General features: G+C 33.6%; 3 protein-coding genes across 5 annotated transcripts; 2 read left to right on the top strand and 1 right to left on the bottom strand.

The window, feature by feature from the left end:
* The first annotated feature begins 1,498 nt into the window (after nucleotides 1–1,498).
* LOC140838328 (diacylglycerol kinase 2-like) lies at nucleotides 1,499–7,977 on the top strand. The gene is made up of 8 exons (XM_073204546.1): nucleotides 1,499–1,763; nucleotides 2,795–3,986; nucleotides 5,130–5,505; nucleotides 5,729–5,805; nucleotides 5,888–6,007; nucleotides 6,091–6,255; nucleotides 6,893–7,030; nucleotides 7,531–7,977. Exons 2-8 carry the CDS (start codon nucleotides 2,877–2,879, stop codon nucleotides 7,684–7,686), a joined length of 2,142 nt encoding a protein of 713 aa, XP_073060647.1. The 5' UTR covers nucleotides 1,499–1,763; nucleotides 2,795–2,876; the 3' UTR covers nucleotides 7,687–7,977.
* Nucleotides 7,978–11,891: 3,914 nt separating this feature from the next.
* On the top strand, nucleotides 11,892–13,351 carry LOC140838329 (probable aspartic proteinase GIP2). The gene has a single exon (XM_073204547.1). The coding sequence runs from the start codon at nucleotides 11,949–11,951 to the stop codon at nucleotides 13,239–13,241; it is 1,293 nt and encodes a 430-aa protein (XP_073060648.1). The 5' UTR covers nucleotides 11,892–11,948; the 3' UTR covers nucleotides 13,242–13,351.
* A 5,378-nt stretch (nucleotides 13,352–18,729) lies between these two features.
* On the bottom strand, nucleotides 18,730–25,180 carry LOC140838330 (ultraviolet-B receptor UVR8). 3 transcript variants are annotated; one of them, XM_073204549.1, is made up of 15 exons: nucleotides 24,715–25,180; nucleotides 24,395–24,471; nucleotides 22,846–22,921; nucleotides 22,484–22,543; nucleotides 21,980–22,081; nucleotides 21,775–21,868; nucleotides 21,367–21,409; nucleotides 21,231–21,276; nucleotides 21,090–21,136; nucleotides 20,862–20,973; nucleotides 20,542–20,596; nucleotides 20,371–20,437; nucleotides 19,981–20,017; nucleotides 19,743–19,822; nucleotides 18,730–19,181 (listed from the first exon to the last, which is right to left on the bottom strand). In XM_073204549.1, exons 1-15 carry the CDS (start codon nucleotides 25,031–25,033, stop codon nucleotides 19,056–19,058), a joined length of 1,341 nt encoding a protein of 446 aa, XP_073060650.1. In that variant the 5' UTR covers nucleotides 25,034–25,180; the 3' UTR covers nucleotides 18,730–19,055. The 3 variants fall into 3 exon arrangements, with proteins under 3 accessions (XP_073060650.1, XP_073060649.1, XP_073060651.1); XM_073204548.1 differs by having other exon boundaries at nucleotides 18,731–19,181; nucleotides 22,846–22,924; XM_073204550.1 differs by having other exon boundaries at nucleotides 18,732–19,181; nucleotides 20,871–20,973; nucleotides 22,846–22,924.
* Nucleotides 25,181–26,771: the final 1,591 nt, after the last annotated feature.

A 26,771-nucleotide genomic window follows, 5' to 3' on the forward strand; every position in this document is an offset into this window, starting at 1 on the left:
AAGAAACTTCTGCGACAATATATATTGAACACAATTGATTAAATTTTTCTGATACGATAACTTAATCATATAATATATTTAATTTAAAAACAGTATCCAAACTTTATAAAATAAGATCTTCAAATACTTCAACAAATTATTAAAAAAAAGTAAAATTATGATTTTTAATAAACGAATATGTCGGTTTCAAATAAATATAACGAATACATTCGATTACGATAATTAATAAATTAAATTTCTCCCTTGTGTGTATAGACGAAGTTAGCTGAATGAAAATAGGAACACAAAGTGGAAGATGCTGGAATTACTTATAAGTAAACAGAATTAAATATCTCATCGAATATGGTATGGAAACAAATAAGATAATGACATTATACGTACTATATTATATATTCATATAATCATAAACTTATATGAAACAAACTCACATATCGTATTTTGTGATACATATATCTTATTTAGGTCATTCACGAAAAATTATTTTAAACTTACCGACGGATTCTCAAAATCCGTCGCTCATAGCGACGGTTTTTGAGAAAATCATACGTCGCTATTAGCGACGGTATTTTATAAACCGTCGCCGATCTAGTTTTGAATTATTTTAATTACTAAAAATTAGACATTTAGCGACGTTTTTTAAACAAACTGTCGCTAATTGCGACGGAATATAAACAAACCGTCGCTAATAGCGACGGTGTTTTGACAAACCTTTCTACACAAACTGTCGCTAATAGCGACGGTGTTTTTACAAACCGTCGCTAACCTCTGTCGGCCGGTTTCTTCCGGTGGTCGGCAGTTCGTCGCTGGTCGGCCGGTACTCGCCGCGGTCGGCGGCCCGTCTGTGGTTGGCCGGCGGCGGTCGGTGGCGGGAAATGGTGGTGAGTTTGAATTTAGGAGAAGGGTAAAATCGGAAAAATAGGAGGTATTAAGAGTGGGATAAATAATCCTAGGGGGTGAGGAGGTATTATTTTAACCTACCTAATATAACCTAATCATACCTAGGAGGGATAAGGTAGGTTTATTTAAAATTGAACCAAACACTTGATTGGCCCGGATAAATTAATCTATCACCCCTAATCCCTCAAACCAAACGCAACGTAAGAGTATTACTTTTTATTGTGAATATCGATAGGATTGGCCCGTCTCACAGATAAAGTCTCGTGAGACCGTATCACAAGAGACCTAATTTATAATCTATGGCATATCTTTTTGTTTTTAAAATAGAAAACTTAATATTTTCAATTAATCATAATATCCAATATAGAGAAATACGAAGATTAACCATTTTAGTATATTGAAATAAAATTGTATTACTCAAATTTATTATTTAAATTTATGACTTGTGAGTGCACAAAAAATAAATAAATTAATTAAACATATTACGTGGCACAAGCTATTTCGAGAGCAAAAAGGTACTTTCGTACAACACCCGACGCGGACCAGTATAAAGGCGACATTGTAAAAGTCCTATTTGTATTACAAGTCCAGCGCACCCCTTGGATACTCTCCAAAGGGGCCGCCGTGTTTTTAGCGTATGAAAATCCCGCCACCTTTTTTTTCCTTTTTCCCCTCGAAAAATTTCTCCAATCTCCACAGAATCAACTCTCTTCGCATTACCTTATTTAAACAAGATTTGATATTATATATTTAATATTATCTCAGATCTCCACCGGTAAAACTATTGGTTTCAGTTCTTCCCTTGTTGAATTCTTTCTACGTTTCTACGTTCGTGGTCCATCCTTTTACCAGCTTTCTGTCTAAAGGTTTTTTCTTTTTCTTTTTCTTCTTTTTTCTAAACAAAAAACCCGATGGGTTTCCATCTGGGTTTCATGTGATTTTGCATCTGTCTTTATTCTTTCTGTAGGATGATCTGTGATTGGTAGTTTGTTGTTTGTGTTTAATTTTGATGGTATGACATTTGTTTGGCATGATCCTTGATCATATTTGCTCGTGTTTTAAGTTTGATCCCCGAGGTGCGTGGAGTATGTTAATGTAGGCCTCGTTTGCGTTTTTATTTCGGGGTTTATGGTAGGAACTGGTTTAGGCCAAATTCTTTTCCCAACTCTTGCCGTGATCACTGCGATTTAAACTCGTCTATATCTTCTGGGCAGGTGATTTAAATGCCAAGAAGACATTGATATTTTTCAAATTGTTCTTTGGACTTGTTCATACGTGAAATTTTAAAACGAAGCCTCAAATATGTTCTGGTGAAATTCATTGGCAGTTGATAGTTGCTGGAAATGCTTGTAATTTAGATCAGTACTGCTGTTGATAAATCTTATCTTTCTCATTTATGGGCGAGGTTATGAGCTGTTCTCTATGTTTTGAAGGATAATTATTCACTAATGAATTTAAATATGCTGTATTTTGCCAGCTCCTTTGAATGTTTACATTGTAGACAATTTGCCCATCAAGTATGTTTAACTCTAAAAATCCTATAATTGAGAATTGCAAGTCAATCTATGGTCAAGGTCCCACTCGCATCTCAGAATCATTTCTTCTTGTTTGGATTGCGATTACCTAGTAAAGAAGCTTCAGTATTCTTTGGATTATAATCATCTTCTTGAATGCAAAATTTGATGTTTTTTGAAAATTTTCCCGGAATAATTGCTGCAAGCCATTATATTTTCTTGTATGTAATATATATGATTATATGTTGCACCGATTGAGTTGTTCTTCTTCTTGCACATTCCGACAATGTCATTGTTTTACTATATCGCGTTTTTTCCTCCGGCGTGGTGTAGATATTTCTTGGTTCTTTAGGCTTTACATTATCGCACTTTGCACTTGTCAGGTTATTTCCACAGAGTTTTTCTTGTCATCAAGCTTTGAAGTCCCTAGCATGAGAGTTCGATAATCAAGTTTGTTCATTCAAAATGAATGACTTCAGTATTCCTCTTTTAAGGTTGTTGGCCTATTCGAGCCTGGATGCTGGCTGTATTTTTGGATGGCTGATTACTGGCTCCTTTGGACTTTTTGCTCTTATATATGCATTCCTGAAATGGGAGAGAAAAACATCTCTCAACTGGCTTAAAGCTGCTGCCAAAGCAAAGAAACAAGCATGGAAGAAACTAAAAATACCCTTATCACATCATACATGGTTGGAAGATTTTGCTTGTGGCAGAGAACCGTCAACATGCTGTGTTTGCTTAAATTCTCTAGTGTCCCCACAGTCCTTAGGAATGAAAGCCACGCCAAGTTCTCCAGTACAGCGATGTTCTGTTTGTGGTGTTGCAGTTCATTTTTGTTGTTCTCAGTTTGCAGCAACAGATTGTAAATGTGTAGCCCAATTTGGTAGTAGCGAATTACAACATCATTGGTCAGAAAGATGGATTAATCTGGATGATAACCCTGAGATTAATGCTATTTGTTCTTACTGTGACGAACCTTGCGGCATCCCTTTCATTAATTCATCTCCAGCATGGCATTGCTTATGGTGTCAGCGTCTCATACATGTTCAGTGTCAAATTAAGATGTCTGAAGGGTCTAGTGATGTATGTGATCTAGGTTCTCTAAGAAGATTGATTCTTTCTCCCCTGTGTGTGAAAGATGGTGAAAGTGAGAGGTTAAGTTTTGTTACAGATGAAATAATTGCTTCTTCAGTTCGTGGGCATATTAGAAGAAAGAGACATCGCAACAAACAAGGAAGTAATCGCCGCAGCAATGGCAAGGTACCAGAAAGTTCTGCTGCCAAGAGAACGCTTCAATATGTTCTTTACGGTCTTGTTGATTTCAAGATTTCTAATTGTGGAAAAAGCAATGATCATTATTTGAAGGGTAACAAAGTACTTAGCAAGAAAGGTACTCTCAATGGGTTGGCCAATAAGAAAAATGAGATTTCTCTTTGTGGCAAATCTAAGAAGTGGACGCTTGTGGACTTGCCCTCAGACGCCAGACCTCTTTTGGTCTTCATTAATGCCAAGAGTGGTGCCCAAAATGGGCCAATCCTGCAGAGAAGATTGAATATGCTATTGAACCCTGTACAGGTAAAAGCTTAATTATTTAATACGTTTGTTTTTCATGTTTCCTATATCTTCATTCATTGGTATGGAAATAGTATGTATCAGAGTTGAGCTCTGCTTGTTCATATTTTCATCCCTGTGGAACTTAAACGAGGTCCATCGCGCTTTCATATATACACAGCATCTTTTTTTGTCATCATATTATGCATGTGACTTCGAGAACGTACTCTAAGTCATCTTCAAATTTTACTCAATTCATTGTTATAATTAGCTGACAAGTTCGCATAATATCTTTAAAAGAATTCCCATCACTGTTTTAGCTCATAATGACCATGCAGAGGCAAATAAAACATCATTTCTTTAAATATTGAATTTATTCATATTCTGTCGAGTGTGATTCACATCAAATTAAATGAATGAGCGATGGTGTTAGTTGCACTCCACTTGCATTTTTGCGGACAACATATTAAATTAGAGACTTGGAACTTCACAAACCTTTTCACTTTTAACAGCAAGTTTTAAGGCTTTGAGCTCTGTACAGCAAGTACTTTAGTTTCAAATAATGATATCCATTGTTGCTAAGACAGGAAACTCATTGTATATTATCGGTTAATCTTCCTTTTACTTGATTATTTTGGAGAAGATTCGTTTATGTTTTTTATAGTTCTTTATGGAAAAAGAAAGGAGCAGCATCGTAGGTGGGTCTTGCATAAATTGTTGGATAGGCTGCATTTACACTATTTGACATATTCTCTGTGTTAATTTTTAGTTTCTTTTAAGCAAGGCATACCCGACTTAAAAAGGTTCCATGCAAACAAATGCTTCTTTTCATGGGAAATATATTATAAAGTGCTGCAATTGTGTGACTTCTGAGCTCTAGGTTTACCAACATTTTTTATCGTTGGTGTTTCTTTTGTTTCAGCTAAGTGTTTTTATTTGATACAACACTGTCATTCTTTCTTATACTTCCTACTATAGTTCCAATTTCCTTTTCTTGATTTTCAAAAGAGTGGAGTTTACACTGGTGTCTTTCACTTATCCCCTTCTGAAAGTTTCAAATCCCATCTATCTGTGATACTTGCAGCCTCTTCTTTGTGCATGTTTCATGTGAAGGCCTTTGTTATGTATATGACTTCTTGACTTGTGCTCGGTGATGGTATTTCACAGGTAATTGAACTCAGCTCATCACAAGCTCTTGAGGCTGGTTTGGAACTGTTTAGAAATGTGCAGAACTTTAGAGTTTTGGTCTGTGGTGGAGATGGAACAGTTGCCTGGGTTCTTAACGCAATCGAGAGGTACAATTTTAGGTCACCTCCACCTGTTGCCATTCTTCCTTTAGGAACTGGAAATGATTTGTCAAGAGTCCTGCAATGGGGTGGAGGTTTTTCAGTCATAGAGGGGCAAGGTGGCTTGAACAATTTTCTGCATGATATAGATCATGGAGCAGTGACAATGCTTGATCGCTGGAAAGTCAACATAAAAGAAGACAAAATTGGTGGGGAATCTTGTGAAGTGAAATCAAAGTTTATGATGAATTACTTAGGTAATTTGCATATTTTAATCTGATGGAGAGACTTGTCTCATTTGGTTTGTCGAGGGACTGAGTTCCTACCACTGTTTCTTTGAGTTCCTGTATATACACAAGGGTAATAGTAAAATAAGTGTCTTCAGACCCACTCAAAATAGATTGGTTAAGTTCTCAAATAGCACATTGGTTTTTGCACATCTCTTACTTTGGATATTCATGGTTTCTATTTATTCTATAGGTATTGGATGTGATGCAAAGGTTGCATATGAATTTCACATGAACAGGGAAGAAAATCCCAAAAAGTTCCATAGTCAGGTACAAAGCTCATTCCCACAATCTGCATGTACTTTAAGCTTATACTTGCGCTGGAATATGGCTAACATGAATCTTGAAACAGTTTGTAAATAAATTAAGGTATGCAAGAGAAGGTGCAAGGGATATGATGGACAGAGCTTGTGCCGACTTGCCATGGCAAGTCTGGCTCGAGGTTGATCAGAAAGATATCCAGATACCAAAGGTATGCTATATTGCTAGGCCTGTCCATCCTATCATTTTTCCTTTATGTTAAGTTCATTTTCTTATATTTTCTTGTGAATCCAGGATGCTGAAGGTTTGATTGTGCTCAATATCGGCAGCTATATGGGTGGAGTTGACCTTTGGCAAAATGATTATGAACACGACGACAATTTCTATCAGCAGGGAATGCATGACAAAATGCTTGAAGTTGTTTGTGTTTCGGGATCATGGCACCTTGGCAAGCTTCAGGTTCAAGATTGTTCTTAATTATTTGAAACCTGAAAAAAACTTGTGTTAAACTGTTCTCTGCGCACTATAATGTTTATGTCTTCTGTGGGTCTGCTCTCTTTGTGGTTACTTGATGCACTTTTCAGTTACATTGCTGCTGAATACTTTGAAATATGTTCAGTACGTCAGATTAATTTTATGGTTTGTCTTGATCAATGTCAGTAATGACTATATAAATTCCAACTTTCTAAATATTTCCTCCTCAGAAGGAACATGCATCCCCATGGTTATGGATACCCCGGAAGAAACATATTATGTTGTTTCTTTTAGCGTGTGTATAGGTTACTCGGTTTCACTCGTAATTTATTAAAATAATTGTAAACACATGTCCTTTTATGCCCTAGATATTGCATGATTTTCTTTTGGATGCACGGATGCCAACAGATGTTATATATTACCTGTTTTTAAAGGACAGGTGACATATATTATACATACATAACTTTTTCAGAAAATGAAACTTAATTGGGTTGCACTTGGATTAGAGTGGATTGAAATATACATTTAGCGTGGACTAATTTATGCATTGGAACATATAATATATGTGCTCTTTACAGGACAGATTTGCAGGAGATTACATATCTATAGCTCTGTTTTGTAGGTTGGACTTTCGCAAGCAACAAGGCTAGCGCAAGGGGAAGTCATAAGGATTCACTTGTCACGTCCTTTTCCTGTGCAAATTGATGGGGAACCTTTTATCCAGCAACCTGGGTGTCTAGAAATAACACATCATGGACAGGTATTTAAGTGTTCTTGTCCACATAAATGTAGAAGCATGTGTCCGACATTTCTTGAATTAGCCTCACACTTGAGCAAGTAATAAAAACCGTTGGCCTATTAGAAGTTCCAAGAGAAATATGTTGCTGCATTAACCACGATTATAAACATCTATCCACCATATTTCTCTAGTTCATAGCATCTTTGGTTGATATATATGTGTCAATTTTCCAGAGTATGGACGGAGTCGTCCTGAATTTGAGATGCTTTTCTTTCATAATATGGACTGTTGAATTTATGCAACTGTCGGCCATCTGAGTTTGGCATGGTGTTCGAATTCAATCAAGTGTTTTAATGAGATTTCATGATTGTATTTTCAACACATATCTCTATCTTTGAAAACTCTACGCATTGAAATGTTTTCGGATTTCTGCTGACTTTCAACAAGTGCAACTTTTCTCCAGTGCTTCTTTTATGTTATTTCTTCTGTACAGCTATAAGACTGAAATGCCGTTCATATAGGTGTTCATGTTACTGAGAGCATCAGGAACAGAAGGACCAAGAGGCCACGCAGCTGCAATAATGACCGATGTTTTAGTCGACGCAGAATGCAAAGGCGTTATCAATGCATCACAAAAGAAGTCGCTTCTTCAAGATATTGCTCTTCATCTTTCTTGATTCCTTCCATTGCAACACGATTGCGAAAATTGTCCCTGAATCAAATTTTGATCTCGAGAAATGCGTAGTGACGACTTTGTTGGTAGTTGATTAACTACGCAGTATTACACATCCATTATAGAGTATATCTAGTCTCGAACTAGTTGGTGTCAGCTAGTTATTCCCCATGTTTTGGGTACTACTATTCATGAAGGCGGCTTTTATGAAAAGTTACAGCGAGTTTCAATGTATATTCATCGGAATTTTGTTTGTTTGGATGCCAAAAAAATATATTTTTTATTTGAATTGGAATTTTTTCATTTTTATTTATCTATAAAATTCATTAAATTAGTTTAACAATATGCAAGCAAAGTGAGTTAGGTTATTACAATATTTATGCTCGTGTTTTTTTTATGTGGTAATTATTAGATTGTAGTATAATCGTTATTATTATAAAAAAAAATTACTCTTAAACACTTTTTTTAACTCCATTATGATTTTAAAATAATTTAATTTTCATCTCAAGCTTCAAAAATGTTTATATGTTCAATCATAAATATTAAAAATTAACTTGTTAAAACTTTCACTAATAAATTTAAATTTTTTGCCTACTTAGTAGTTAAACTTTAAGTTAATTATATCAAACAATTATTAAGAGCTGTATTTAATTGAAGTTTATTCATCATATGAAAATATTTTAAATACATTTTTATTGCCATATGATTATTTAGACTTATTTTTTTTAAAAAAAATTTATTCTGTCAAAATAATGTAAATTTTAAATATAGTTTGTAATCATAATTTAGAGAGGAAAAAAATACAGGGTTGACCTGGTGAATTTTTTTATATAATAATTTGGTGGAGTGAATTTTTGCAACAAAATTCATTTTAAATTATTTTTCGGATTATAGAATTGTATAAATAAGATTTTAATTTAAATAAAAAATAGCCTTTTGGATTTTTTTTACTTTCAAAAAATATGATTTCCAATTTATTGCACTTACATCAATCATGTAGCACATCAGATTTGTGCACAATAATTAGTGTGAAGACCTTGTTACCTTTCTCCTTTGAAGAAGAAAATTCAAAGAAAACCGCATCAATTATTCTCATAAAAATCCACGTCCACAACAAAATAATTAGCGTAAATCGAAAGAAAGTATTTATCGGCAGTTAACTACAAATAAATCAAAAGCGTTCATTTTTTTATTTGTCGCAAACGGTATAATATGCATTAAACAAACTCTCAAACTAATACAATAGTTTGCAAATCATATTGGTCTAATAAATCACACCGACAAGTCCTTTGTGACAAGCAAAGCCGTACCTATATTTGATGGTGCTTGAAACAAAAAATCAAAAAATAAACTCTCTTGTTACGATAAATACGGTAAAATTCAGTTGGTAAATATATAAATACACCAAAAATAATATATTACATAAATAAACAAATCAATAAATATTTGAAATAATTACATAAATACTAATTGTCTAACTATTTTAGAGGCTAAAATATTTATCAAATCAGTATAATCTAGTTGCCGGACTATATTTTTTGTCAATCAACAACATAGCTAGCTCATTTAATTTATTTTATGACATTGTTGATGAAGATAAATCTTTATTAACTTCAACTTCGATAAGTTTCTTTATTCTGATGTAACAATTACTGATATGTTTAACAAAATTTCATAAGTAATATAAATATTTGAGCATAAATTATTCAGTTTCTCTATACAATGTAGCATATTCAAAAAATTGTTGAAGTTCCATACAATACTTCATCAAGGTAATTAAAAATTAACTATTTAACTTCTTCAATCTCAATAAATACCCAAAAAACTCTTGATATTAAATTATTCAAACCAACTTGAAGAGAAGATCGATTTTGATCAATTATAAACATAATATATTCAAATCAATATTCTTTTTTTTTAATATTGAGTCAAATTTTTATTTCAGTAGACCATCAACTAAAAATATATATATAATAAAAAAAAAATTGAGCCATCTCTAGGACCGGGCCATGAAGCGATTGCTTTCTTGGCCTCATATGAGGTCTGGACCTAACAAGCTCGTCCGACAATATATTAATATGAAAATCGAATTCTTTATCATTAACCAAACTCTCACGCAAACTCAAACATTCTAACTTGTTTTAAAATAAATAAAAAATTATCCACTCCACAATCTTTTTTTTATGAAATTACCAAAAATACTCTTTGCGTAATCTTGTAAAAGTCACTTAAAACAATTGGATTAAATTCCGATTTTAACATCACAAAATCATAAAGTCAAATCCAAAATCTAGATAGCTCTTGATGGCCAAGATATTATATTCCATACATTTTGTGTGTGTGTGTGTTATTATAATCATATTAAATCATAAAAATACATAACAATAATGCTAATATAAATTAAGGAAATCTCCAGCATAATACCATTGAATTCGATTGCCTCAAAAAATTGGAAAATAATCCACTTGACAAGAACATACAAAAACTTAGTTTAAAATCACAAATTTATTTTTCAATATTAATTTTACTGAGTAAAATATAGTGAAATAGCATATATAATTCAGCATTATGACATTTAACAGTTTAAATAAACTCATCCCACAATTTTATGCATACGAATCAAAGGCAAATATTTAGAATTGTCTTTCTTATTTTTTTCTTAATTATTTTTAAAAATTCATAAATAGTTTCCGATCAATGCCGTAGGATTAAGACATAATCGTCGATTTTCATTTTTTATATAAAAAATAATATTCTAGTAATCCAATAAATAAAGTATGTGTTCCAGATATAGAAAGTCATCACATTTCGCGTGATTAAAAATATTGATTCATTCCTAAATTATTATTTGTACACGGTTTTGATTATGCACTCCTCGTTGCCCATGTCACGTGTAAATTATCGGACAAGAGATGATAGATATATCCGTGAGTCGAGTTGACTCAATCTATATTTACAAATAAAAATATTCTTTTTCATAAATTAGGTCGAGTCAGGGATTCGTATAAAAAAATTTATCGTGAGATGATCTTATAAGAGGTACTCAGATAAAAAAGTATAATTTTAATATCTATTTACAATTTTTTTTTTAAAAGGTATATTATATATCTTATGAAACGGTCTCACGATCCTTTATCTGTAAGACGAGTCAATCTATCGATATTCACAATAAAAAATAATACTCTGAGCATAAAAAGTAATATTTTTTTATAGATGATCCAAATAAAAGATATCGTCTTACAAAATATGATCCGTGAGATCAATGTTTGCTTATTATATAATAGGTTAATGTAAATTTTATTCTCTGTCTAGTGACTTACATGCCCACCGACGCAATAATGTATAAAATATAAATAATATTCCGTTTCTGTATATAATATGATGCGTTACCAGTAGTTTTGATAAGCCAATGTGACGGCCACTGGATTTACGCTTTGCGCGTTGACTTCTGACCTTAGATGTTTGAATAAGGAAAATTGCCAAATCAACCCCCAAATTATTGAGTATTTATAATTTTAATCGTTATTATTATGACTTTAATGTTTTCAGCCTCGTAATCAATTCAACACTTGAGCATTAAAGGATAGTTAATATTCCTACAAAAGTTTAAATGAAATGGAAAGGTTTCAATCCATTATTAGTCATTTTGAAAAATGTAAAAATTTTAGCTTAAAATATTTATTTTTCACCTTAAAAAATCTTAATAATTTATTTTTTGCTTTTTTAATCATGGTTATCATGGGAGATCAAATAAATCACAAGTAACCGTTTTTTTTAAAAAAAATTTGATGACGTATAAATTTTTTGGAGTAGATCTCTTGTGAGACGGTCTCACGAATCTTTATCTGTGAGACGAGCCAACCCTACCGATATTCAAAATAAAAGGTAATACTCTTAGCATTAAAAATTAATATTTTTTCATGGATGACTCAAATAAGATATATGTATTATAAAATACGATCTTTGAGACCGTCCCACACAAGTTTTTGACATTAAATTCTCAAATTTGAATAAAGTTATCGATTGAATCTCTTCGTATAAGAAACAAACAAAAGAAAGTAAAACTGAAAACTATTTTTATGTGGAAGACCAAAATGCAATTTGCAAAGTTGGCAATTTTGACTTCTAAAGATAACGATGATTGGCTGGCAAACCATCCGTTAGTCAAAGGAAAGGATAACACTCCAATTCAAATGGTACGTAAAGTACTTCCCTATAAATATGTGAAAATCAACAGAGTTTCCGCATAATCAATCCTGGAAGAAAATGTCTGCTTCAATTCTATCTGTTTTAATTTTCTGCTTGTTTGCTTCATGTTCAGTAACAAATGGCGCAACCCCTCCGAAACCCCAGGCCTTCACTTTCCCGATCAAGAAAGATGCCACCACAAACCAATACTACACCACTATTCAAATAGGTGCAAATTTCACAACTTTCAATACGGTTATTGATCTTGGTGGCAAATTTGCATGGTTCAACTCTATCGACTACTTCGAATCCGCTTCCGGCTACCGCCCCATCCTCTGCGGCACTCAGCAGTGTCGGATCGCCAACGGGATTGGATGCGTCTTCTGTTTCTTGTCTCCCCCGGTTCCCGGGTGCACAAACAACACGTGCTCGGATTACGCCCTCAACCCGTTTTCCGGCACGCAGGGATACAGCGGCCTCGGACAGGACACACTGCACGTGTTTTCGACTCGTGGAGATAGGTATGATTTGAAAGATTTCCCCTTTCAGTTCTCTGATCCTGTCCTCAGGGAAGAATTGGCTAGCCAGACGGCGGGATTGGTCGGATTAGGCAGGACTCGAATTTCATTGCAGGCGCAGATCGCGTCAGCTTTCAAAGTTCGCCAGCAGTTCGCACTCTGCATTCCGTCTACTGGAAACGAAGGGAAATTGATCGTCGGACAGGGGAATTACAACAGCCGGTTTGAAGTAATATCTAAGAAGCTTACCACAACATCCCTGATAAGAAATCCTGTCAGCACAGATATGAACGAGCGAATCGGGAACTTATCAGTTGAATATTTCATAAACGTGAAATCCATCAAAGTTGGAAACAAGGCTCTTTCACTCAACAACACTTTGCTTTCGATCAACAAGAGAACGGGTACCGGTGGCACAAATCTCCGAACCGTGAGGTACTACACAATTCTCCACAGGTCAATATATAGGGCCCTGGTTAACGGATTTGTTGCAGCTGCTGCATCGAAAAACATAAAAAGGGTCGCTTCGGTATCTCCTTTCGGGGCCTGTTTTGATTCAAAGACGATCATAAACACCAAGACAGGGCCCGATGTTCCGAATATTGACTTTGTGCTGGATACAACCAGTGTTTTCTGGAGATTTTTGGGGTCAAATTCAATGGTTAAAGTAAACAACGACGTCACGTGCCTCGCATTTTTGGATGGAGGGGTGGATGCATTTACTTCTATAGTTCTGGGAGGATACCAAATGCAGGATTATCTTCTTGAGTTCGATGTTGCTTCCTCGAAGCTCAGGTTCAGTTCTTCACTGCTGGCGCTTGGTACAAGCTGTTCCCAGTTCGGGGCTTCCTAGATTGGATGGATGGATTTGATCGAATGGATAATAAATATCAATCAGTTCTTGTAAAACCAAGGAATAAATGGTGTTTCATGTTTGAAATATGAATAGATTGAGTTGGAATATGGCTTGAGTTTGGTATTGTTCATCTGTTTCTTGTTCTTTTAATGCTAAAGTCAAACGAGATGCAGCTAAGTTTTAATCATTGTAGATGGAAAAAATTCAAATTTAATGTCTATTTATTATTTTCTAAGGGTGTGTTTGGTTGAATGGATTAAATAATGATAGATTAATAGTCAAATATATATCGTTAAAATTTTAAGATGTTTTAATAATCATTTTGATCCGGTTTAAAATCCAATTTTATTAATCAAATAGTTATCCATAAAATTAGATCTTAAACCGGGTCAAAATGATTATTAAAACAACTTAAAATTTTAACGATAAATATTGGACTATTAAACTATCCTTATTTAATCCACTCTACCAAACACACCCTAAAAATAAAAGTTTTATCTCACTAAAGTATGAAGGCCTATTAAATTTAAGTGGATAAAGGCTTACTTCTTGGGTTTGTCTTTTAATAATTGGAAAAGGCAATAATATTTTTCATTGCTTTTTATGTAGAAGAAATCAGCAACGTAATCCAAAGCCCATGTTGATGTCATTTTCTTTTATGTGGAAGAACCTTTTCATTGCTAGCCAAGAAATGTTATTTTAATTGCACAGAATTAGTATATATATAAACATTTTCTTGGAAGAAGATAATATATGTAATCGGTGGTGAATGAAAGGATACACTCACACTACTGATAAATACCATTGCTGTGGGCAGTACCTGCAATCGACACTTCTGTGAAATTAAAGATTTATAACATTTAATATGGATCTCGCTAGTTTCATATATTTTACATATGATTCCAAAATTTGATGAAACACTTATGTGAAATTAAAGATTTATAACAATATTTAATATGGATCTCGCTAGTTTCATATATTTTACATATGATTCCAAAATTTGATGAAACACTTCTGTGAAATTAAAGATTTATAACATTTAATATGGATCTCGCTAGTTTCATATATTTTACATATGATTTCAAAATTTGATGAAAACTATTTGTGGTAAAAGAAAACTGTATCTCGACTCATCCGACATTAAGATTTCAAATTTTGAGACTAACTCAAGGGAAAATATGAAAATCCCAACAAATTAAATCTATGTGAGGAGCTAAGCCTTAGCTGCTAGGTAGTCTGCAATGGAAGTTGACATGTATCTAATCTAATCTATCGATCTGTCTATTTTAGTGTACTGCATTAATGTATCAGCTGAAAACAACAGTGCACTGAGGAAAAACATTAAATCGGTGTCTCATTTTTACATGTCTTTTCATGATAAATGTGGCAGATAAACACGTCATCTTTAATCATATGATAATTATAATCCAACCTAATCAAATGATCATTTCAAACAAAAATCAACTGTTAATCAATCAAGAAAGGATTGATTGTCAAAATTATGTGAGGGAACTTTTTTTTTTAACAAATTGAACAAGCGTAGCTATTGTAATTAAGGTTTCTTTAAGTTATTTTATCATAGAAATTGATACTTAATTCATTTTTTCCTTGTGTGATTGTAATTTGTAAGTAATATATAATATAATTGGATTAAAAAAATGAAGCTCGGATAACTGAAGCTATTACAAAAATTCAAACACACGCACTGGAGGGGCTGTGCGTGTATGGAACGAACAAGCAGAAGCCAAAACATTACTCACTGCAAAGAAGATATCAAAAGTGATAAAAAAATGAACAAATATTATATTTGTAGTTAATTAGGCAAAAAAATTAACTGAGAATGATGGGAGAAACAATCTGATATGGATATATGAATCAGGCTTAGTTATCGAAAACAACAAACGCAATTTCTGAGGAACGCGCACAAAAGTGTGTATCATTGTGTGTGAGGATTGGAGAAGAAACGTCATTACTTGCTCGATCGTTCGGCAGCCAGATTTAGAAGAAGCCATAGCAAGTACTGGTTGGGGGGAACGAAGCCTGGTCCGAGAATCATTAGAGTTTCCAACAACGCAGACATAGATCACCTCCATGACCTCGAGCCAGACAACGTTCCACTCAACCTTAAAACTCACGAACAAACCAGCAAATCCCCTTCTTCATGTGCGTGTGTGTGATCGAGTACTGCATGTACAACACAGAGAAATTAACATATGTTTTGAGGGGAATGAAGCCTGGTCCGAAGCATTTCAGAGAATTTATCGTTTGATATTTCATCGATCGGAATCAAGTAATATATATCACTCTGAAGCAGCCTCGAGCCAGCCAACACTCCCCACAACACCCATCATTTTTCTACATGAAAACCCTACAACCCATCTCTTTATATATAGAATTTACAAGGGTCGAAAATTAATTTAATTTTTTTATTATTATTTTTGGGGTGGGGTTAAATTCTAATACAGACAAGTTTGACATTTAGAGAAATATTTTTTTATTACATTTATGTTTTGAATTTTGTTTCGATTGGTAACGTTTGTCATGGTCGTCCTATATTAAGCATCACGAAGAAAAAATAAATGCTAACTCAATTGAAGTAAAAATGCGTGTCTGACTTTTTTCATGCACGCCTAACTATTGTTTTGGCGAAATTATAAAGTTTGCTCATAAAATAAATTTTTTTTGAAAATTCAACATATATCTTTCGAAAAATATAAATATTCAAAAAATATAAATAACATTAGGTTTATTTAATGTCTACAAGTTTTTGTCCTATCGAGTCTATTCCTTGCAAAAATGTGTTGGCCGAACACTATGGAATAAAATTTATTTCTTTTTATCCGAGAAAAAAATTATTACAATTGACTTTCGAACTCGATATCTATTCCAAAATACTTGAGATATTGATGTGAGATAAACTATTAGACAACAACTAATATTTTCTATATATCACGTACAGTACGTAGCAAACTCGAAATAGCACAAGTATTTACCAGATCTTCAATTTAAAAATAGGTCAACGTCGATTTGCAAGAAAACCATAAAACAAAAGCGCCACCACGATTTCATATAAATTCAAGCACATTTGATTCTCCTTTATTAATTTTCTTAGACTTTATTTGTCTTCAAAATACCTAATATATATATATATATAAATTAAAGAGCTAGCTATCTGCACACAAAGAATGTTTGGCTTTTGAATACATACTCCAAAATTACTGTGTTGGAAGAAGAGGACGGCAGTCTTCACAAACTGTATCAGAGACACACATACCAACAGGAACTGACTCAACAACCTAATTGCACTTATGATTCAAATGTTGATCCTTAAAATTGATCTCTGCAAATGGGATTCCTTCAATATTATTATTATTATTTTTTGTTGTTTAAAAAAATGCATCTTAAACGCAAGAAAAAGTTAAAAGAATTCCCGTAAAAACATCGAAGTTATTACCTAACTAACTGATTAAAACTTTATTGCTTTCATTTCCGATGCAAGCTGGCTGGCGCCTGGCGGCATTACCTGTTGTTGTTTCCAGTCAACTGGGCTTGCCTGTTTCTTGCTTTGATTTTGAATTTGCAAATGAATACTACAGTCAAACACACAGAACAAGACAAAGAGAAAAACATACTGATGTGTATCAGAGAGACACAATTGCCTCTAATCTCATAAATGCGATTCTTTCATCATTGCCTTATTATTTTTTAGCTTCCTTTCTACACCTTATTTCACAACTCCTTGTGTACGTACTGTCAAATGCCCTACACTATTCAATGTGTTTCCCTTTTTATATTGTTGTTTTCTTGAAATGAAGTAGGATTTATGTTATGCATGAAAGATATTTGTCTCAAAAAATTGCATTATCCAATATATCAGTTCGACACTGGAGATGGATACGATCGACTTCCCGTTTTGTTACTTTAATGTCAAAGAAGATTTGGTGTTTATAAAAGAATGAAGCAATGATAAAAATTAAAAATTGGGAGCTAGTGGAAAAAGTGAGACAAAAACAATTTACCCGAATGGTTTTATATGTGGGCAGGTGTGAGAGCAACAGTGGGCTTCCAAGAAACACGCTTAGGAAAAAGACGGCGATTATGGAAGTCATGATCTGGGCCGTCGAAATCGCGTGATGATGCTTTCGCTGTCGGCGGGAGCGGAGGATGGGGAACCGGTGAGAGAGTGCCCGCCCAACGAGGAGAAGAATATTTATTTATTTAAATAAAGATGTGGAATTTCCATTAATGTCTTTGCCACTGCACCTAAGTCAAACAGGCATGCTTCTTTACTCATTGGGTAATATTTATTTATTTGTTTTCATTTGAATTATTTTGAAAATATAAACTGGAAAAAAAAAATATTAAAATTGTCAAAATGGTTTTAAAGAGTAAAATTCATTTTGTGGTACAAACTATTCAAAAATTAGTACATAAATTATTGTAAATTACTTAATCATTTTGAAAAATTAACATAGTGATTATTTTTGCTTCGATCGAGTGACAAATATTTATTTATTATATTTTTATAATTCGATAAAAAAATTAACTGTATATTTGATTTGATAATTATCAGATATAATTTTTAAAAATTTAATCAATAAATAATGGTGAAAATAAAAGTGTGTGTTGAATTGGATTTATTATTGATAATCGAACTTAAATGTAATTTAGGTTGATAAAATAATTGACTTGTTATCCTGATTATGAACCAATTTTTCTATTTATAAATAATCCATATATCAATAGTTAAAAAAAAAAAATTAATTTTACTCTAATAATAAATTTAAATTTTCATTTTTGAAGGAGATGGACGGGTGACATCATCTCTTGATATCGTACGGTTGCAGGTCACATAGTACACGAGCACGTGATGACAATTAATGAAATCTGACGATTGTGAAGCGAGAGGGACGACCACAGGCATATGTTGGGTCACGTTTCAGATTATAATTGGGCGTTGACTCCAATGAGAGGAAACCCTAGGGTAGGGTAGGGTAGGGTAGGGGTAGGAGCAAATCATGTGACAATAATGATAATCATATTATTGTCATCATCATTATTATCACAGACAAATATTTAATATTGTAATAAGCAAAACAAAGAATCCATTGTGTGTGTGTGTGTTTCTGCAAAAATGGAAATTGAAATAAATTTGTCAGGTTGTCCAAAACTTATATCCCAAGTCATTTTTACATTTTATTATCTGTTTTTTCGAATATATGAATATAAATTCATATTTTTTTTCTTAGTAAAAAGCATATTATGTTATCTATTGAATCATTTAGGATGTGCCAAAACTCACACACGCACTTAGATCAGGTTGACGACCGGATTTCTTGTTTTCACCGTAGATCAGGCGATTATCATTAAATTACGCGAGATCCATGTTTGACTCGGATATAATTTTTTTATCACGAAAGTAATGCATATATTGAACTAAGCCCATAAATCCATTGTATGGAGGGCATATTTTTAAGAATAATTTTTATTATTTCTTATCACGGTTCCTAATAATTACAAAATGTAATGTGTATGGATTACATTCGGTACCTCATATACAAAACAAGAAATTAATTATTTTTAAATAAAAATAAAAGTGCACCTTTATTTCTTATTTACTAAATTATATATGTAATATCAGATTTTGCTCTGATCCACTCGTGAGATTTTCTTGAGAAGCATTTCATACTTGTGCAGATTCCCTTGAACGATAAGGAACCAAACAATAGCATAGTTGCAAATGCCTCTTTGTGTATTGTATTGATTGCTGACTTGAGAGACGACATCAGCAAATAATTTCTGAATTCATCTTTAGACTGGTTTGTATTCGAATAAGGCAGCTGTATGATTAAATCCACAAGATACTTGTAAAGCTTTTACATTCTTGTAAAAGTCGAGCAGAGCAGGCTCGATGTAGTCGACGTCATCGCCATGACCCTATGTACAAACGCAGTTTGATTCAGTTACTAACAGAGAAGGCAGAAATGAACCTAAAAATAAATGAAGTTTTTTCTTGGGAAAGAAGGAAAAAAAACTAGGTAGGCTCCATGGTCGATTGAAGTGGAAAAGTTGAGAGCCAATTGGCAATACAGAGTCAATATAAAAAGTGGTCACTTAATCTAATTATCTTTACGGCATCAAGGAGGAATCAGTTGCTATGTCATGCGCAAGGTCAACAGATTCGTCTATGCGAGGCTATACATAATGAATCACATTAGCAGCTATCTCGCATCAACTTCTGTTGTATAAAATGGATCAACTCAAGTTGACAGGGAATTCCATTATGATGTACTGTAAATTTTATCATGCATTTCTTACGAATCAATATGACCCCACTGGGCTTCAAGAATTTTGATCAAGTTACTTGGTTGGCTGTGATTCAATATAGGAATAAGGCTGAATGTTTAAGATGGCTCAACATATTCAATATCACACATTTAAGATAGTAATCGAATACAAGAAAAAAATTCGCAGAATATAAGATAAGTTTAAGCGAACCAATTGTCCTCCAGGAGAATGTCCATCTTCTTTAAATGTTCCATTTGAACCTCCCCAGCCCCATGTGTAAATATTGCCTCCTGTATGTCAGCCAGAGTTAAATTGGAATAGAGACATACAACAAACAAATGGGAGCTTTGTTTGGTTAGGCAACGGAAATTTTCTATAAGATACACTCGATACTATAATAGAATGATACAAATTGTTGATCACATTCTTCAGCTAAGAAGATGTTTACCAGAAATTGCTGCTGTGTGCTTCCAACCACAGGATACCTGTTAAAACAAACAGAAAAGAGGGTATTGGATCAACAAGTCCTCTAACTAATATCTGGTTATGTTTACGAATTCAAGTTCCCCATACTTATTATTATGCATCCAAGTACAACATAAAATTTTGGATTCAAGTGGGGTCTTCTATTTAGTTTCTATGGAACAAGTTTAGATACAAGAAACTTTTTTGCTAAAAATCAAGTAATTGATTAGGACATCATATGAATGATACTGATTTTCATCACCTAATCGTGCAAATATTGTATTATTGTTAAAATCTCTTCCCCACTACATGTCTACTATTTCAAAATTTAATGGTACTCAAATAAATCTCCAAGAGAGTCAACACGACAAACCTGAGTAACAGGTTGCTTCAAAAATGGACCTTGGACTCTTTCCGGTGAATAAATTACTTCTGTGCAGCTGATACATGATGTATGATCCCAATTACTCAAGTAATGTTTACAAATAACGAAAGCTAGCAACTTTTCATAACTCACTTCAAATCTAAATAACACAGAACATACCCGATGCCGAGACAGCCATTTTCATTGGAGCCCCATGCATACAGATCTCCACCATCTATGCAACAAAAAAGACGAAAAAAATTCAACTTTCCAGGAACATGGGCCAGAGGTGCATTGAATAAGTAACATGTCTAATACGGATATACAACCTCTAACTATGCCAATAAATCCAAGCAGTATTTTTCCAAACAAAGTATATAGCACATTTCAAAATTGACGATTTACACCTATCAAGTTTATGACTGGAATTTGAGAAAACAAAACTTTTTATAGCATTAGGAGGGTGGTTTAATTATGTTTTTCTGAAGAGAGTTACTGACAAATATTACTTGTAATGACACAGGTGTGATAACCACCACATGCAACTTCGTCTGAGAGTGGCAAAGGGTAGACAGTAGACGGAGTAGTTGCCATCTTTGCTTTGCCAAAGCCCTGAAATTTTAGGCCAAAAATTAACACTGATAAGATTTAAGAAAACATATCAAGAATGGTTTGCATGAAATGGCGATAAATGAAAGATTGTTGACATTAATGAATTCAAAGCTTACCCATTTTCCTAACTCCCTTTCACCAAAGAAATACAAAGAGCCATTTTCTGTGAAATTCGAAAAATTGTTCAGCTAAATCGCATGATAATAAAGCCCATATTAAAAATAGAAAATATCAAACATGAAACATTATCGATATACCACAAATACAGGCAGAGTGTAGCATTCCAGCAGAAACATTTTTAACCTAATATTTAGGAATCAAGACCAAGTTAGCACAAGTAGGATAAAATATTAACTCAAGGAAGATGATGGAAAAAGTAGGACAAAACACTACCTTGATTCCCTCGAGTTCTTTGATTAGACGCGGTGTATACTCACTGCATTTGAGAGAATATATGAATAAAAATCAATACAAGGCTCACGATGGCCAAACAGCTATATACTGTAAAATGAAATATGAGAAACATATAAATGCATAATAAATGATTATTAATTTGTTAATGTTTATTCACATCACTTAATATTCAACGACGACATAGTTGACAATCAAGATCTGAAAATATACAACAAAAAGCATCCTTTCATTCATATGACTTGGTAAAAAGATACAGGACAGCATTTCCAATCGAGCTAAAGGTAACGAACAAGGCCGGGGGAAGGGGGGGGGGGGGGTTGGTAGTGGTGGAGGTGGAATATAGCAAGCTTTTAATGTGCAGAAAAACAAAAAGGAAAGAAATGAAACCTGCTGCTTTTTTGAAATCCAAAAATGCTTAGTTCATGTCCATGACCAAGTCTCCCCGACTCTCCATCACCCCAACTCAAGGCCTCGCCTTTATCTGTTATACAGATAAAAAAAATGAGCACTGGGAGCAAGACATAACATTGTGAAGTTAGTCAAATAATCAAGTACCGGAGAAGAAATGTGCTTCCACATACAGATTTCAGACCTGTAACAGCAATAGAGTGCTCAAACCCTAAAGATGCTATTTTAATGGTGACTCCATCCAAGCACCGAACTTTGACGGGCACAGGTATTATCTTTTCTGCCTCTGCAGACAGCAAGCACATATGGCAGATGGTTACAAACATGAAGCATTTGAGACCACAAATTATAACTCATATTGACTTATAACTTGAATACTTAAAGGATGGATTATTTTATAGAATCAGCACCAGTATGAAATGTTGGAGAAATGAAATGACACAGTCCCAGAGAAAGATATTATTTGGCTAATGAAGCAAGCATGTTACAATATTATAATGTAATATGATAATGCCATCCCATTGGTATTATTACGTCGGTGAGGAGGAGAAGGAGGAGGAAGCAACAAAACTGTTCAGTTTTATATGTGATTCATCCATACAGTGGAGCAGAGATTAAATATATGTGCTCTAACAAACAAGGAAATCATTCAAGATAGAATAACACCGATATAGGCTCAACCAATTACTTTTTCCGAGACCAAGCTGTCCGTTTGCATTCTTTCCCCATATATAGAGTTCTCCGTCCACTGCAAAAGGAAAAGCAGACTTTCATGAAACAAAATCCAACATGAAAGTTGAAACTTATGAACGAACATATAGCTGAATCAAAGAGCTATTTGGATGTCATTTCATGCAGAAAAGAAGGAAAATAAATTTTGCATACAATTTCAGGAAGATGAGGCTTGGTTAGAGCATTTCACACTTAAGGAGAAACATGAGTGGCTAAAATTGAAGGGAAACACTAAAGTCATATTCCATACCAAAGGAAGACAAAAGAAGGACCAAAAATTAAAGAAAAACAAAGCTTCAAAGACTGTTGATATGATACCCGTAACAGCAGCCGAATGATGGTAACCAGCAGAAATTCTAACAACCCTGCTAGGAATTCCAGAAACCCTGAGAGGCTTCTACAATAAATAAAGCAAACAATTGATAAGTACAATTCCTAAATGATAAGTACAATTCCTATATGATAACAAGAAAACATGTTCTTACACGAATCAGAAAGTTAACTATTTGTATCAAAAATAAAAGCAACAACTCCGGCAACAAGATTTAAAATCATGAACAGAAATACTTCAGGATTAGAGAATCAAGCTATCAAAGATTAATTCAACAACAATATCCTATTTTATCTGTATTGCACCTCTTTTTCACCAAGGGCATGACTAAAAAGGTATTTCAAAAGGATGCCACACATGAGAAAGCGTGAGAGATATTGCAAGATCCAGGATAAATATTATTGGAAAAAGGAATATTGAATGATTTATGGATCTCCTGAAAAGGTTGAAGCTTCAGTTACTCTATGTTTTTACTTCACTGTTAACACCTTTTCTTCAATTAGTCGATCCCTCTCTCTTAAATTTCCTCTCCCATTAATACATTCTTCCACATGAAACCCTCCATTATAAAACTCTCAAGGCACTTATGCCTCGCACCTCAATTTTTTCAAATAGCAGATCAAGGATTGAAAATCCTGTTATAAGTTATATCGTCGATAGATACCCCGATCCAGTGGACAGAAGTTCTAATAAATATAAGCTTTTGCACATAAATTTGATCAGAATCTTATTTTTTCTTCTCTTATTTGATATTGCTGCATATTAAAGCTTGTATAAACTTGCATTTCGGGGGAAAACATAAGAACTTCGATTTTTTTCATATCTATTCGGGAAATTTGAAGCTTCTAAATTAAATTGTATTCTCTCAGTTGTATTCCTGAACTTTGATAAGCTCCATACAACAACAATAATTGATTAGATTGCTCGAAATCTTTGAATGACGCAAACTTTAGAAATTAGATCCAGACTATATGGGTCAGACTGAGTAACACCAAATTCGCAAATCCTACAATGGGCATTTAAATTAAAGATGAAATTTTATCAGTAAGTCTTTGAGACATACCTTTCAACTATGCTGTAAATCACTCAACTAATGGACCAATCTAGTTGTCCCTGCCCTGGAATCTCTATCAAAATCTCCCTGTGGGTTCATAGGCATCCCCAGGTAAGTATTGATAATTGCATTGGATTATTGCCCTCTTACACAATTGACAATCAGCAAAAACTGACTCGAAGCCTTTATCTTTCAGAAGATTGCTAGGATAGGGAGCAGGGACAAACTTGCAACAAATTGAGGCTAAAGTTCAATTTTAAGTGCAACACATTTAACTCAGAAACTACTAACTACTTAATTAAGTACAATGCTTGTGATCTGGTCGTGGAAAATTGAACCCAATAGATATGAACTAATAAGATCAAGAATAAAGCCTTGATGTCACGAGGCACAAAGAAGCTTAAAAACAGACAAAATGCAGTGGATCATGGAAAGATAAAGAATCCAGATACAAAGATTGCGTCAGGGTTGAGATAGCATACAGATGTATAACTGTTCGAATCTGAAACTCCTAGCTGTCCAAAGTCATTGATCCCGGTAGCATACACATCCCCGTTTTCTGTCGAAGCCGGATAATTAAGTTAGAGTCCCAAATCTTAGTAATCCACCGGATACATGAAGCAAATTCACATGCTGAAAAGTGAAAATTTTACAACACGAAAAGGCTCAATTTTCAGTGCCGTAAGCGAATCCAAGATTAACATCTAAGTTAACATGAACATGAACACATTAATTTCTCGGTCTCACCTCATTCCCTACGTAGAAAAAATAAATTCAAAAAATTAAATGATTTGCGGTTAACCTGTGAGAAAAAGAGTGTGAGCACCGCCACAGGCTACCTCTCTCAGAAACTGATCATCGAAAGCTGATGGAGAAATGGTCTTAGGCCTCCACTCAGACTGCAAATTCCCGAACCCCAGTCTGCCATAATCCCCGTTTCCCCACAGAGCAGCAAAACTTTTCCCTTTACTCAATTCTTTAGCAATCTCATCAAGTTGGCGACTTTCAGCGGAAACCCACCTTCTAAAACATGATGAGAAGGCTAATTTTGCTTTATCGTTCTTCAAATTTGAACAAGGTGCGAGTTTTTTCACGAAAAAACAAGTTCTTGAAATTGTCATTTGTCAGATTTGGTGGGAAATCCAAAGGAGATTCATAAATTGAAGTTCACGATTTTAACAGTGGATGATTATGATTCTTCGAAATCGTATAAAACTCAACTCCAAGGAGTTGTACTTTAGAAAATTTGATTCTTGGCTTGAAATAGTGCAACGTAACGCGACTATGGCTATGGGGTTTTTTTTTTTTAATCTTTTTTTTTTTAAAAAAAATGTGTTTTGCACCCAAGCCCAATTAATTTAATTTCTTAACAAAAAAGAGTTGGGCCTTCAACCCAACTGTTAGATAACTTTTGAATGATAGTGGGCCTTTGACCACGTATTTGGACCAATAAAAATATTCTGTAAACCACATTTCATCATTTAAGACTGGAACTTGAACCTAACTCAATCCCAAAGCACAATCAGCTTTACATGAATTTCCAAAGTTTCATTTCATGAAATTCCTTGATTTCATCAGTGTTCCTTTTATTTTCTATAATTCAAAATGTTTAATTTCGTCTTAGTTTCAGTCCTTCAATTATATTTTTGATTCACTTTCGTCAGGAAAAAAAAAAATTGCAATTACTTTTAGTTCCAATCCATTTCATTTTAAAATTTAATTACTTTTTTTATTTTATTAGCATCCAATCAAAGAGGCAACCAATTATTGAATCGGAAATTCACGTTGTTTAATTAATATTCTAGAAGTTAATTTTCTGTTCCTCGTCAAATTGATGTTACAGTATGTCTTATTTGTTGAATATCAAAATGTCAAGTACAACATGATTAATTGCCAATATTTTTTTTCAAATAATAATATGGTGGCTCGAACATGTTTCCCCACTTTCCAGCATGCCAAACATGATTTCAGCCTCACATAACTTTAATGATTAGTATCTTGGAAATAAAGCTGTCTCAATATTTTATATGTTGTTTTTTTTAAATATTTGTCGTAAAATTAAAGAAAACTCGAGTTAATGATATAACTTTGTTGTAATCAAAGTTTAGTCTTGATTTTATGTTATCATGATGTATTTTTGTGATTTAAGAAAGAAGATCATAAACCTCAAATCTGCATCATCCATGTTTATATAATGTTTCACGTTAGTTACGATGGATTTCAAGTTCACCTAATAATGAATGTATTTGAAATTTATTATACTTTGTGTTGCAATTGTATAAAAAAGTAATGTATGGAGTTATATTTTCATCTATTGTTTCATATCGTTAACAATAAAAATATAATCGAAATCCATAGATTTCAAACGCATCCATCCAAATACAAATCTTTTAATTTACTTAAAACGAGCCGCCTTTTGATTCTAAAACAGCTTCTTCACCAAACTACCGAAAGTTTTGCCCCACAAATTTATATACGAAGAATCTAAATCTTACTCACCAAGATCTTTAGTTTTCGAGACGACGATTTCTCGGATTTGTGCTCATGTCCGCACACATATCATTAATTTGATGAGTACTAGCTCGTATATAATTGTTTAATACAACTTCTTTTTTAATAATGATTGGCACACCTCAAGACTAGGGTTTACAAATTAAACTCGACGTACATATCCAAACCTAAACTGGGAAAAAAAAAGAAAAAAAGAAAAGAAAAGGGGAAATATTTCATGCCACCACAAAAAAAGGGAGAAGAAACCTAAAGTTCTTTGCAGTAATCAGGCCTAACAAGAATGAAATGATAAAGCACCGTGGAAGTATCCGTAGTGGTGATGGTGGTGGCAATCTCTGTGGTGATTAC

This window comes from Primulina eburnea, chromosome 8 (assembly GCF_022965805.1).
Source record: "Primulina eburnea isolate SZY01 chromosome 8, ASM2296580v1, whole genome shotgun sequence".
NCBI lineage: Eukaryota > Viridiplantae > Streptophyta > Magnoliopsida > Lamiales > Gesneriaceae > Primulina > Primulina eburnea.

Coding starts and splice junctions, on each gene's coding strand:
- LOC140838328 (XM_073204546.1), top strand. CDS start 2,877: ATGAATGACTTCAGTATTCCTCTTTTAAGGTTGTTGGCCTATTCGAGC. Junction 6,008..6,090: donor AAGATATCCAGATACCAAAG/GTATGCTATATT, acceptor TTGTGAATCCAG/GATGCTGAAGGTTTGATTGT. Junction 6,256..6,892: donor GGCACCTTGGCAAGCTTCAG/GTTCAAGATTGT, acceptor TCTGTTTTGTAG/GTTGGACTTTCGCAAGCAAC.
- LOC140838329 (XM_073204547.1), top strand. CDS start 11,949: ATGTCTGCTTCAATTCTATCTGTTTTAATTTTCTGCTTGTTTGCTTCA.
- LOC140838330 (XM_073204548.1), bottom strand. CDS start 25,033: ATGACAATTTCAAGAACTTGTTTTTTCGTGAAAAAACTCGCACCTTGT. Junction 22,082..22,483: donor ACAGCTTGGTCTCGGAAAAA/GTAATTGGTTGA, acceptor TGCTGTCTGCAG/AGGCAGAAAAGATAATACCT. Junction 19,823..19,980: donor GCACACAGCAGCAATTTCTG/GTAAACATCTTC, acceptor GCTGACATACAG/GAGGCAATATTTACACATGG.